At 45.5% G+C, this 12514-nt stretch overlaps 1 protein-coding gene across 3 annotated transcripts in view; it reads left to right on the plus strand.

The window, feature by feature from the left end:
- Positions 1-12514, plus strand: part of DACH2 (dachshund family transcription factor 2) — a 433391-nt gene that overhangs the window by 276117 nt on the left and 144760 nt on the right. For all 3 annotated transcript variants that reach the window (XM_048514020.1, XM_048514022.1, XM_048514021.1), the window contains one exon: positions 2849-2980. In XM_048514020.1, the coding sequence (XP_048369977.1) occupies positions 2849-2980 (132 nt within the window). The remainder of the gene's footprint in view (positions 1-2848; positions 2981-12514) is intronic.

The following is a 12514-nucleotide window of genomic DNA, read 5'->3' on the forward strand; positions in this document are numbered from 1 at the left end:
ACCCTAGGAGGGTTTACTCAGAAGCAAGCCCCATTGACAGCAACCGAGCTTACTTCCTGGTCAAGGATCGCGCTTTAGTTCTTGGCATGAAAATCAGTGGGGTTTAACAGCGCTTAACAAGGTTACCTACACTTCTTTCCCAAAACTAGGTCTTAGGTTTAATGCTAATAATCAAGCCCAGCGGCCCAGGCCAGCCTAGATGTGGGGGGCGGGGGGGGGGCTCTGTTTGCCGTGCCCGCAGAGAGGGCTCTGAGTGCCACCTCTGTTTTAGGGCATGGAGGGTCTTTCATTGAACAGTGGATGTTCTGTAAGTCTCCATAGTGAATTGGAGAAGATGCTTGCAGAAATAAATGTGATGTAGCTGCAAAGGTATTCTTGTTAAGGCGCTAGCCTTGAGCAATGCCTTTGGGTGTCTTAGGGACTGAGCCTTTAGGCTAGCGTTTCATGTTTAATAAAGCATAGGTCATTTTCCATTGTTATATATTTAAATTTCCTCTTCTTCTGTTATCCCACTTTTCCTTCATGGGAGCATAGATATCCCACAACAGCTACTACAGGGGTGACCAACCTATGGTGCTCTAGATGTTCATGGACTACAATTCCAATCGGCCATGCTGGAAGGAGCTGATGGGAATTGTAGTCCATGAACATCTGGAGCGCCATAGGTTGGCCACCTGTGGATGAGATCAGGCTAGAGAGGAGAAATCACCATGATTACAAGCTGCTATGAGGAAATCAAGCTATAAATATTGAAATCAGTACCCAAATTAAAAAATAAATAAAGTAGAAGAAGGGTTTGGATTTATACCCCGCTTTTCCCAACAGTAAGGAGTCTCAAAGCAGCTTACAAACTTCTTCCCTTCCTTTGTGCGCAACAGAGGCCTTGTGAGGTAGGTGGGGCTGAGAGAGTCCAAAAAGAACTGTGACTGGCCCACGGTCACTCCGCAGCCATCATCTGGAGGAGTGGAGAATTGACCCCAGTTCTCCAGATTAGAGTCCCCCACACTTAACCACTACAGCACACTGATAGTATTTAACTTCTTAAGTAACAAGTTGAACCTAGATGCAGGCTGCAGAAATTAAATTATGAAAAACATCTAGAATTCTCGCTGTCAGAACCTTCCGAGACAAGGATTTTTTTGAAACCGATTCCCCCTTTTTCTAGTTTCAATATGATTTCCCACATTAACGTTTTATGCGGCCAGATGTTTCATTGTCCTTGTTTTTAGAGCATCACGTTTGACCCGCACACACAGCTGATCCGTACACAGGAACGGAAGCATTCTGATCTGAAACAATACTGTCTGTGGCGTTTTCTCCCCCCCACCCTCCCTCCACCTTTTGAATGTTATTCATTGCAAATTGTTGACTGTTAATTTAATTAAATGTTTTGTTTTAATATGAGAGACTGTACAGCAGCGCTCTGGCTTGCCGTTCAATTTTAATTAATTGCGTACCTCCAGATTTGATTGCTCATAGCTCCTCTTTCGTTAATTTACTCTTTCGCAGTTTTGACAGAAAAGCTTTCCGACTAATGTGGAGGGAGGGGCACCATCAAACCCGTTTCCAAACTAAAAAAATAAAATAAAATCTTTGGTTAGAGAACAGTGCTCACATATTTGCATTCAAGTTCACTGGGCAGGCAGATAGTTACAGAAACCTTACTTGGCACCATCTGGGCAGGCAGAGAGAACATTAAAGCCTCATACGGCCCTCCTGTACCCTTCACTCTGACTCCTAGCTGTGTACCGTGCTAACATGATTTCAGTAGGTGTTGGTGCTGATCACTGTATGGCCAGAGGACAGTTTTGAGGGAATATTCATGAAAAGCGGCCTGCCGTGCAGGATAGTATGTTGAAGTTTAATTTGAGTTTTCCAAGACCTCACCTTTGCCGCAAGATTTCATAATGGAACCTTTCAAGTGAGGAATTATGGCTCAGTAGTAGCGCATGTGATTTGCATGAAGAAAGTCTCTGAGTCAATTTGTGGCATTTCTTTGTGAAGGTTCTTGGGTACCAGGTGTTGGGAAAGACCCTTCTGTGCCCAAGAGCCCAGGGAAGCCATTGCCTTTGAAGACCTGTGGTTGTTAGGTAATCATTTTTCTGTTTCTGTAAATATACTAGGGAAACATTCACACACACACACACACACACACACACACACACTCAGAGACATCAATCACATAATATTTCCAGGGTTAATTGATGACTTGCAAGTGTGAAAAAACTGTCACAGATTAAACCTCATCCACAGAGGTTTCACAGGGTGTTCACACATTCTGTGCTGAATTACTAAGGATGGAATAGTCAAGAGATAAGGAAACTGACATAGTCATATGGAAGTGTATTCTCCCACTTATTGGCGCAGACTGACTTAATATCTATTATTGGGGCGGGGATGGGGAACGTCCCTTCCCATGCTAGAAAATAGTGTAGCGTTTGAATACACGAACACATGAAGCCGTATACCTAATCAGACCAGTGGTGGCTCAAGATTGGTATTACCTACCCCTGTGGCTCCCAGCCCCCCCCCCCCATTTTACAAATAACCCCCTCCATCGGCTATTTATCTACCACATTTCAATTCCACTTCTTTTTCAACATGGAACTTATAACAGCTTCCCAGGAGATCTCCCAGCCAGGCACTTCCCAGACCCAAATGGTTCTGCACAATTGCTGTATGTTATGCCATCCCCCTGTAACTTGGACTTGTGACTATGACCATAATTAAGGCCCGTCAGCCCAGTTTAGCAACTGCACGCAGAAGGCAGGATGCTCCAAAGAATTCTGAAGCGGTTTTAAGTGTTCGCCGCCTTAAACCCTTTGCCTGCCTCTTCTTTTGCGGCCAGGTCTAACGGCGGCGGCCATGGCTGAGGCGATGAAGTTGCAGAAGATGAAGCTGATGGCCATGAACAGCCTCCACGGAAGCGGGAGCCAGAATGGGACCGAATCCGAAAATGAAGAGCTAAATTCCAACGCAGGTAAACAGAGCTTATCCGGGGGTGGCTGTGGGGGGGTTGGGGGAGATGCCCTGCCTCACATCACTTGCTCATGCAAAGGAGAAACCGGAGTTGGTTTTTTGGGGTGTCATATACTGACCAGCATAGCCATTTCATGAAGGTCTCTCATCTTTAAAAGCTGCTGATTTGCAGCAACGAAGGTGATGATTTGCCCTTCCAACTTGGTCTTTGTGCAGCGTGACTCACGTTGCATTCCCAAAATCAGAATGTTTTTTGGAAGCCGTCCATCATTTACAGGAAAATTACAAACACAATGGAGGATCCCTCCCCCTTTTGCCAACAGAGAAGACTTTGTTACCCTCACATTTTTTTCCCCCTAAGAGATGTTGATCACACCTTTTGATTGTGCCAAATAGCAGTGTTCATGGGTAAAATGATTATGCTGAAAAACTGTTTGCGGCAAGATAATAATAATAAACAGGTATTGTAACACATTTTGAGTGTGCACCACGTGCACCAGGCTCAGCCTTATAAAGGCTGCCTAGGCCCACCTCCCCACCAACGTCAGGGTGCCCAGCATCACTGCTTGGCGCCCTAGAGCTTGGAAAACCTCGTGAACACTTGGGAGCTTGCAAGGCCAAGGGAAGGTGGCAGCCAACAAGGAGGCTGTCCCTTCCCAGAGGTGGGATCCAGCAGGTTCTCACAGGTTCCCGAGAGTCGGTTACTAATTATTTGTGTGTGCCGAGAGGGGGTTACTAATTGGTGATTCTGCCACATGATTTTTGCCTTAGTTACGCCCTTCCTCTCAGCAGTAGTGCGCAGAACTTGAAGCAGTCTAGCAGGAGGTGCACTGGCGTGCGTGGCAGCCTGCGCCTGCGTGCATTCGTTTCCCGCCCAAGGACCGGCGCAGTGGCTGCGTCCTTGCCACAGCCCCGCCCAGGAATGCCCCGTCCCCGGAATGCCTGGCCACGCCCCCATCATGCCCTGCACAGCCCCATTGGCGCTACGGCACAGTTTGAATCCCACCACCATGGGAACCTGTTACTAAAATTTTTGGATCCCACCACTGTCCCTTCCCCATCAGCAATGGTGGCCACGGTAAGTCGCGGCCGCTTTTTTGTGGCAAAATAATAATAACAACCAGGTATTGTAACATGTTTTGAGTGTGCACCACGTGCATTAGCTTAGTACTCTTTACAACAGCCCTCAAAGGTAGGCTATTGTTGTTGTCCCCATATTGCAAATATGAGGCAGAGGAACCAGCTTACCTGTTGGTGCCAAGGTTGGGCATCTTGGGACTGCTGCCAGGGCCTTGAAGCCACAGGTTGACCTGGTTGATCTTTATTGGGTGGTAGCTGCAAGAAGAAGAAGAGTTGGTTTTTATACCCCGCTTTTCTGTACCTTTAAGGAACCTCAAAGCAGCTTCCCATCGCCTTCCCTTCCCCTCCTCTTAACAAACACCTTGTGAGGTAGGTGGGGCTGAGAGAGTTCAGAGAGAACGGTGACTGATCCAAGGTCAGCCAGCAGGCTTCATGTGTAGGAGTGGCAAAACAAACCTTATCTGCTGGATTAGAGTCCACTGCTCATGTGGAGGAATGGGGACTCCAGCCCGGCTCTCCAGGTTAGAGTCCGCTGCTCTTAACCACTACACCACACTGGCAAGGTGCTGATGCCCTGGGCAGGTAAGTGAACCTGTCGCTGGCAGCTGTTTCCCTTCCATCATTCACCGTTCTGGAACAAATGAGAGTTGACTGAGGAGAAGCTGGCAGTTCTCACCTTCCTTGGGTTGGGGGACTGGACACTTCTAGTAGCTCCCACTTTCAAAGGGTGCAAGGAGAACAGAGGAAGGAGAGGATATGGGTTACCACAGGCAGTGGCATAACCACATGCTCAAGCAGAGGAGCCTCCCTTCCTTGGCAGTAGATGCGTGTGCACGCGGTCTTTTGGAATAAGGTAGTTCTTGCTGTATTGTGGACTCAAAGTGTTTGCCATCAGGATGGACAGATCCTTTTCATGGGTGTGGTGCTGAACATGGCGCCACTGTTACATGAACAAACCTGCCCTGCCATTAGGAGCATTCACTGAGAGGATTGGGACCATCACACTGCAAGTTTTTCTGACCGTCACTGTCTGATGCTGGGGCGGGGGAATGGAAGTTTATCAGGTGCCGGCCCTGATCCACAGTGAGCGCTCTTAGACCTTAAAGCAGTGGTTCTCAACCTTCCTAATGCCGCGACCCTTTAATACAGTTCCTCATGTTGTGGTGACCCCCAACCCTAACATTTGTCCATTTTACAGATGGAGAACACTGATGCAGAGAGTCTTAGGCGACCCCTGTGAAAGGGTCGTTCGACCCCTAAAGGGATCCCAACCCCCAGGTTGAGAACCACTGCCTTAAAGGAAGGCAAGAACACAACCGACCGGTCAATCAGATCTTTATTTCATACCCAAAGAATGCTGTTTCCAGCCACATTCATGTTGTGTGCCGAAGTCTTTTCACTTAAGCGCCTTTCTTTGGGCACGGCCCCAAAATCCGAGGCTGCCAGATAGTTCCTTCTGTTATGAAACACCCATAACAATTTTGTGTGCACATTTGTGTGTTTTGTCTTTTTTTAAAAAAAAAAAAATTACCAAATGTTTGTTTTTTGTGTTGCCTCAATGGCTGACAAAAATAAACAAAACGATGGTGTAAAAGGAAAATAAAAGGAGATTGAATTTTGCTAGCGACTTCTTGACAGAGGCGAGAAGCGGCTCGACAACCGAGTCAGGAGCCACGCTAGTGAGGGAAACATTTTATTTTAAGGAGACAGACCTACAGTTTCTTTGATTCGAGGTTGTGTTTAATAGCTTCTGTAATGGTTGTAACATGACTCCGCATCTCGATTTCAGCATGAATAACAACCTGTTCGTGTTTCATTTAGCTCCAAATGAGAAATTCTGCCTTTTTATTGTTTTAGGAAATTAGTCTGTGTACTATTGCTCCTGGAACTTTATAATTAATCACTAAAGGTTATGGCTGTTGAGAGTTTGTGGGAAATAGGCTCCTGAATGGTTATAACTGTAGCTGTCAAATCAGAAATATCGGTTTACAGCGGGTGAGTTTGTTATTCTTGGGCTTTTTATTATATGTATTACTGTAACAAAGAGTTAGAAGAGAGGGAGAGAGAATAAAGTCCTCCCCTTCATGCAATACTACATTGTGTTTTCCATCAAAGAGGCAGGAATGAAAATTCTTTTACGCACTCCCTCTACCCAAACAAAGGACGATCGCCTGGCTATTTTTTTTTTTATGGTTTCACTGGAACTGGGAAGGTGTTTAAATTTCTGGGTTGAATTAAATAAGATTTGTAAGGGAGTTAAAAAAACATTTTACTGTGTTTTTTAAAACTTACTTCAAAGTACCACAGAGGTTTCTGTGGGATTTAAGCACTATGGCCCCTTTACTAGGATCTGACAATTTTCCACTTGCTGTTTAAGTGCTTCAAGCTCTGTCCAGTGGGATGATACCAATTTTACCACCTCCCTGATCTTCTGTCCTCAAAATATCTATTTTAACCTTAAATATCTCTTTATAAGAAACGTTGGTTTATGTATGAAAAGCTGTTGGCTATTTGGTTCCCTCAGGGGCTCAGGGCTGCTTTCAACACATTACAAGCAATAAAAACATAAGTTATATTGCAATTTAAAAAACTTACATGGTAATTAAAATGTCTCCTAGGCAACGTTCCCTGTAAGCCACATGAGTGTGCAGGACGTGCGGCCACCATATTGGTGCTGCGCAGATAAGGGTCTGTCTGCAGGGGGAGCTCTCCAGGGCGCCTCAGTTCTGCGCAGACTCTAACAGTGGTGGCGAACCTTTGGCACTCCAGATGTTATGGACTACAATTCCCATCAGCCCCTGCCAGCACGGCCAGTTGGCCATGCTGGCAGGGGCTGATGGGAATTGTAGTCCATAACATCTGGAGTGCCAAAGGTTTGCCACCACGGCTCTGGGAAGTTCCGCACAGCACTGGGGACGATATAGAGGGACTGGCATTCATAGGTATGAAATTAAAAAACCAGAAGATTTTTTTGAAAATAAAAAGGAGGGGGTGGGGAGAGGGAAGCTGTTTGAATAATAGAAGCTGTAACAGCCCCAACCTGCCTGGTGGAACTTACAGGCCCTCCTGAACTGCATCAAGTCTCACAGGAACCTGGTCTCACTGGACAGAGCATTCCACCAGGACCTGGAAAACGGAGTTGTTTCACTAGGCCGTGGGGAGGGGGCGGGGGTTGGTCGCTGATTGCCTCCCCCGCCATCCCCCTCTTACCTGGTTATTGCTATATTTAATCCAGTCTCCTCCCAGGGGATAAGAGGTTCTTTGAGTGCCATCTGATATTAGGCCTTTTTTGTCTTGTTCTGTTGTAGCATTTGATTATTTCGGTTTTAATTATTTTATTGTAGTGATGTTTTAATGGTTTTATCTTTTATGCACTGCCCAGGGCCCTTCAGGGATGGGCAGTATAACAAGTTTAATTAATAAATATAAATATAAACAAACAAACAAATCTTCCCATTAATTAAGGGTACATGCCTTAATTTTTGTACTATTTGGTTTCAAACTAAATATTTCCCACAAAATATGCACACTACCATCAGGAATTCTTTTTACTTCTATTGGCTCTGCCTCATTTCCATCATTTGTAGCTTACCTGTATTGTGTCGTGTGCTATATATTGTATTTTTGCTTTCAAAAAGGCTTTGCCACACGCTTACAATGCACTTCGATTCCAGTTGGTTTTCCAGACTTCTCAATGGTGGGATCCAAAAAATTTAGTAGCAGGTTCCCATGGTGGTGGGATTCAAACTGTGGCGTAGCACCAATGGGGCTGGGCGGGGCACGATGGGGGCGGGGCTGGCATTCCGGGGGTGGGGCATTCTTAGGCAGGGTTGTGGCAAGGACACAGCCGCTGCGCCGGTCCTTGGGCGGGAAATGAATGCATGCAAGTGCAGGCTGCCACGCACGCTGGTGCACCTCCTGCTAGACTGCTTCAAGTTCTGCGCGCTACTGCTGAGAGGAGGGGCGTAACTAAGGCAACAATCACATGGCAAAATCACCAATTAGTAACCCCCTCTCGGCACACACAAATAATTAGTAACCTACTCTCGGGAACCTGTGAGAACCTGCTGGATCCCACCTCTGAGACTTCTCCTTTCTTAGGAATATTTGGGTTTGCTAATATACCACCATTCTTCTAAAGGCTTTCCTACATTAGAAGAAGAAGAAGAGTTGGGTTTTGTCCCTTCTTTCACTCCTGGAAGGAGACTCATAGGGGCTGACAATCTCCTTTCCCTTCCCCCCCACAACAAACACCCTGTGAGGTGAGGGCTGAATGAGATTCAAAGAACTGTGACTAGCTCAAGGTCACCCATCTGGCATGTGTTAGAGTGCACAAGCTAATCTGATTCACCAGACAAGCCTCCACAGCTTCATGTGGCAGAGCGGGGAATCAAACCTGGTCCCTTCAGATTAGAGTGCACTTGCTCTGAGTCAGGTCAGATGGAGTATGAGTCTAAGTTCAAAAGACCAGAAAGAACTCTGTGTGACCAGTTTCTCCCTCCTAATACCTCACATTTATGCTACCATGAGTGCAGAAATTACTTATGAGTTGCCTGTTTAAAGCTATTGGCAGTCAACACCAAATCTTTCTTCTTTCTTAGCAACGCACTTGGCAGGGGTTCAAACCCAGTGGTGCTGGAACTGGGTTCCAGGTTGTTGCGTGGTACCAAAAGCCGAGAAGATCGGTCCAGATCATGAAAGAAGAGGACAAGGACCTGTGTTTCATTTATACGTAGTGCTGAGATATTTAAGGCCAGTGATGAGCTTGCAGGCTGTAATGAAGACTGACTGACTGAAGGCCAACCATGCCAAAGATTTTATCCTAAGCAGTACGCTTTATCTTTAGCAGTACATGTGTATCCCTGGCTTCCTCAAATCAGTTATTCGACGCAAAGACAAGAAACCATGAGAACTTCAGTTTTCTTTTAATTAAAACAAATAGGCAATTTTGTAACCTTTTTACTTGATTGCCGGTTTTGTTTAGTGAAGGCTTAGAAAATAGAAAAGGTCTGTGAATAATGATTTGAGGTCAACAGTGATCAAGGCGGTTTCCATCTTCTGGGGCATTTCTGAAGCATTTATGGAATATTTGTCCCTGGTCAAATAATTGTCTGTTGGCAAAGCAGTATTTGATGGGACGATTAAGAGGAGGAGGAGGAGTAGGAGGAGGAGTTTGGATTTATATCCCCCCTTTCTCTCCTGCAGGAGACTCAAAGGGGCTTACAATCTCCTTTCCCTTCCCCCCTCACAACAAACACCCTGTGAGGTAGGGGGGGCTAAGAGAGCTCCAAGAAGCTGTGACTAGCCCAAGATCACCCAGCTGGCATGTGTGGGAGTATACAGGCTAATCTGAATTCCCCAGATAAGCCTCCACAGCTCAGGCGGAAAAAGCTGGGAATCAAACCCGGTTCCTCCAGATTAGATACATGAGCTCTTAACCTCCTACGCCACTGCTGCTCCCAGCCTTACTCAATTTCCAGCAGCAGTGTTTTCTCCACTTTGGGTATATATAGAAAGAAACACCAGTAATCCTGATTCATACAACTGAAAGTTGCTTAATTGGAGGGAAAAAACCACCCAACTATTAACACTCAATTATTTAAATTGGTGTCCTGTTTGTTTGTTTTTTTAATTCAGTGCATCAGAAATTATTTGTGGCAGGGTGCTGAGGTCTTGCATGTAGGGAAAAGTGGATACAGAAACATCAGCTCTAAGCAGTAGCCACCTACCAGTTTCTCTTCTCTTTGATGAAGGAGTCTTTGCAGGAGTCTTTAACCTTTAAGGCTATAAGCGACCTTGGGCTTGCATACTTGAGGGATGGCGTCTCCCCATATTGCCCCGCTAGGACCCTCTGATCCTCGGAGGAGTGTCTATTAGTGGTCCCTGGCCCAAAACACATCCAGCTGGCCTCTACTAGGGCCAGCCCCTTTACAGTCCTGGCCCCCCTCTGGTGGAACAGGCTCCCTAGATAGACCAGGGCCCTGCGGGACTTATCGAGTTTCCACAGAGCCTGCAAAACGGACCTGTTCCACCAGGCATTTGGCCAGCCAGACTGAGAGTGGTTCCATTGTCCCGGCCTTCAGTGGGCTGTGGGGAGAGGGAAAGGAGGGTTTTATCGCCAACTGAGGTTGTTTTTTTATTCTGGCTCATTCCGCACATGCAGAATAATGCACTTTCAAACTGCTTTCAGTGCTCTTAAAAGCTGTGCGGAATAGCAAAATCCACTTGCAAACAGTTGTGAAAGTGGTTTGAAAACACATTATTTTGCGTGTGCGGAAGGGGCCTCTGAGTCTTGTTTAGGTTTCATTAGTAAGTTATTGTTATTGGTTTTAATTGTATTTTAAACTGTTATATTGTGTTGTGTGTCGCCCTGAGCCCTCCGGGGAAGCGTGGCTAATAAAATCTAAAATCTAAAGTATAATCAAAAGCCCGAATAGGGCATTCTAAAACCAGGTGGTTCAACCTACCTGGCAAGGAAGGAAAAAGATGAGTTCCTTTTGCTAAAATCTGGAGTCAACCCGCGTGATGGAAAAGATTCCATCCTCCTCTTCTTCCTGTTTCCTGCTTTGCCAAGCAAGATACTAAATGCTTCCAGAATATTTCGTGTGTGTGTGTCCAAATGCTGTTCTGCAGTGTTGTTTAATTTTGAGACTAGCCGATCCCACAACAAAAAAGCACACGCGCACGCTGAAAAACCTTCCTGGCAATTGAGGAATCAGAGAGAATAATCTTTGTAGGGTAAACATACCCACAAAGCATTTCTGGTTTGTGTGTGTGTGTCCCCTCCTCCGCCCTGCACCCGGCCCCATGTACCTGCCATGCAGTTTTTCCTCCTAAATGCAAACATCCTTCACAATCTGTTTAAAAAACCACAAATACATCACTCAGAGGAATATTTAAAGGAGCATCAGGAGGGGAGAAACTCATTGGTTTAATGGAATGCTGTCAAGGAAAATCAGCATCACAAATGACACGAGGGCAGAATTGATACTTCTGCACTGACACGTTAAAAGAAAATCCTATGCATTATTTAGAAAACCTCGAAAACTGTCAGCGGTATGATTGCCGAGTTAGCAGAAGCAGGAGGGACGGGGCTGGAGTTGAAAAGGAAAAAGCGTAGGCATGGATCCATATTGTAACCTTTCATGTTCTACACCCACCGCAAGTACCTAGCTATTACACAGTCAGCAATTTTTTTAAAGTTTTTTTTTTACCCCATAAAATAATTCCCTCTTTTAAATTCTCAAGTACTCGAAAAGTCAAAAGAGGTAGGTCTTTTATTCTAAAAAGCAGGTTGCCTAGGCTGTTATTTTGTCGTGAAAGTAAAAATGACAAGTTTCTAAGAACAATGCGTTGGCTTTTATTTGAAAAAAACAAAAAAACAAAACCAAATGCCATTTCAGGTTTCCAGAAACATTTGTTTCCTATCGATAAAGTGAACCTGAGACTGTGTGCATTTCTTTGCTTCGGTGAATACCCACACACGAGCACACATATAGATATATGTGTGCGTGCTTGCATCAATATCAATAAAATAGATACACACACACACACACACACACACACATATACCGGTATATATAAACTGAGACTGCGATTGGTCAGGGTGGTTACAGTGTCAAATTGAGATCTGAGTTCGGATCCACACGGAGCCATGAAGCTTGCTAGGTGACCATGGTGTCTTTCAGCCTAAACGACTTCACAGGAGGGTTTTCAGGCACAAGGGAAAAACTGCAGGGAGAAACTGGGGGCAGTCCCTCCCATGCCAGCTCACTGACATCACTTTTGATAAAAAGCAGAAGTGATGTCTTTGGATGCTCTGTTTGCAAAAAGCTCTGTAAATGCCAGAGCATTCACTATGTCGCCTTGGCTTTCAACTGGAGGTGACATCAGAGCTAGAAATTCTGAGGCCAGCCAAGCCTTAGAAGTATGGACTGTATATATAGAGACACAAGGCAATGAACTAACTGGTATATGCAAATACTTCGAGTATAAAGTCAATAGATAAGTCATACACCATTCATAAAGATATATTGTGATTATATTGTAAGTAATATGCAACTGGATATAGATGTAATAACAAAACATACAGTGAGGGCACTTGGGCAACCTAAGAAGCATAATGGGACAGTACGAAGAAGAAGAAGAAGAAGAAGAAGAAGAAGAAGAAGAAGAAGAAGAAGAAGAAGAAGAAGAAGAAGAAGAAGAAGAAGAAGAAGAAGAGGAGGAGGAGGAGGAGGAGGAGGAGGAGGAGGAGGAGGAGGAGGAGGAGGAGGAGGAGGAGTTTGGATTTATATCCCCCCTTTCTCTCCTGCAGGAGACTCAAAGGGGCTGACAATCTCCTTGCCCTTCCCCCCTCACAACAAACACCCTGTGAGGTAGGTGGGGCTGAGAGAGCTCCAAGAAGCTGTGACTAGCCCAAGGTCACCCAGCTGGTGTGTGTAGGAGTGCACAG

Source organism: Sphaerodactylus townsendi, linkage group LG13 (genome assembly GCF_021028975.2).
Source record: "Sphaerodactylus townsendi isolate TG3544 linkage group LG13, MPM_Stown_v2.3, whole genome shotgun sequence".
NCBI classification, from domain to species: Eukaryota; Metazoa; Chordata; class Lepidosauria; order Squamata; family Sphaerodactylidae; genus Sphaerodactylus; species Sphaerodactylus townsendi.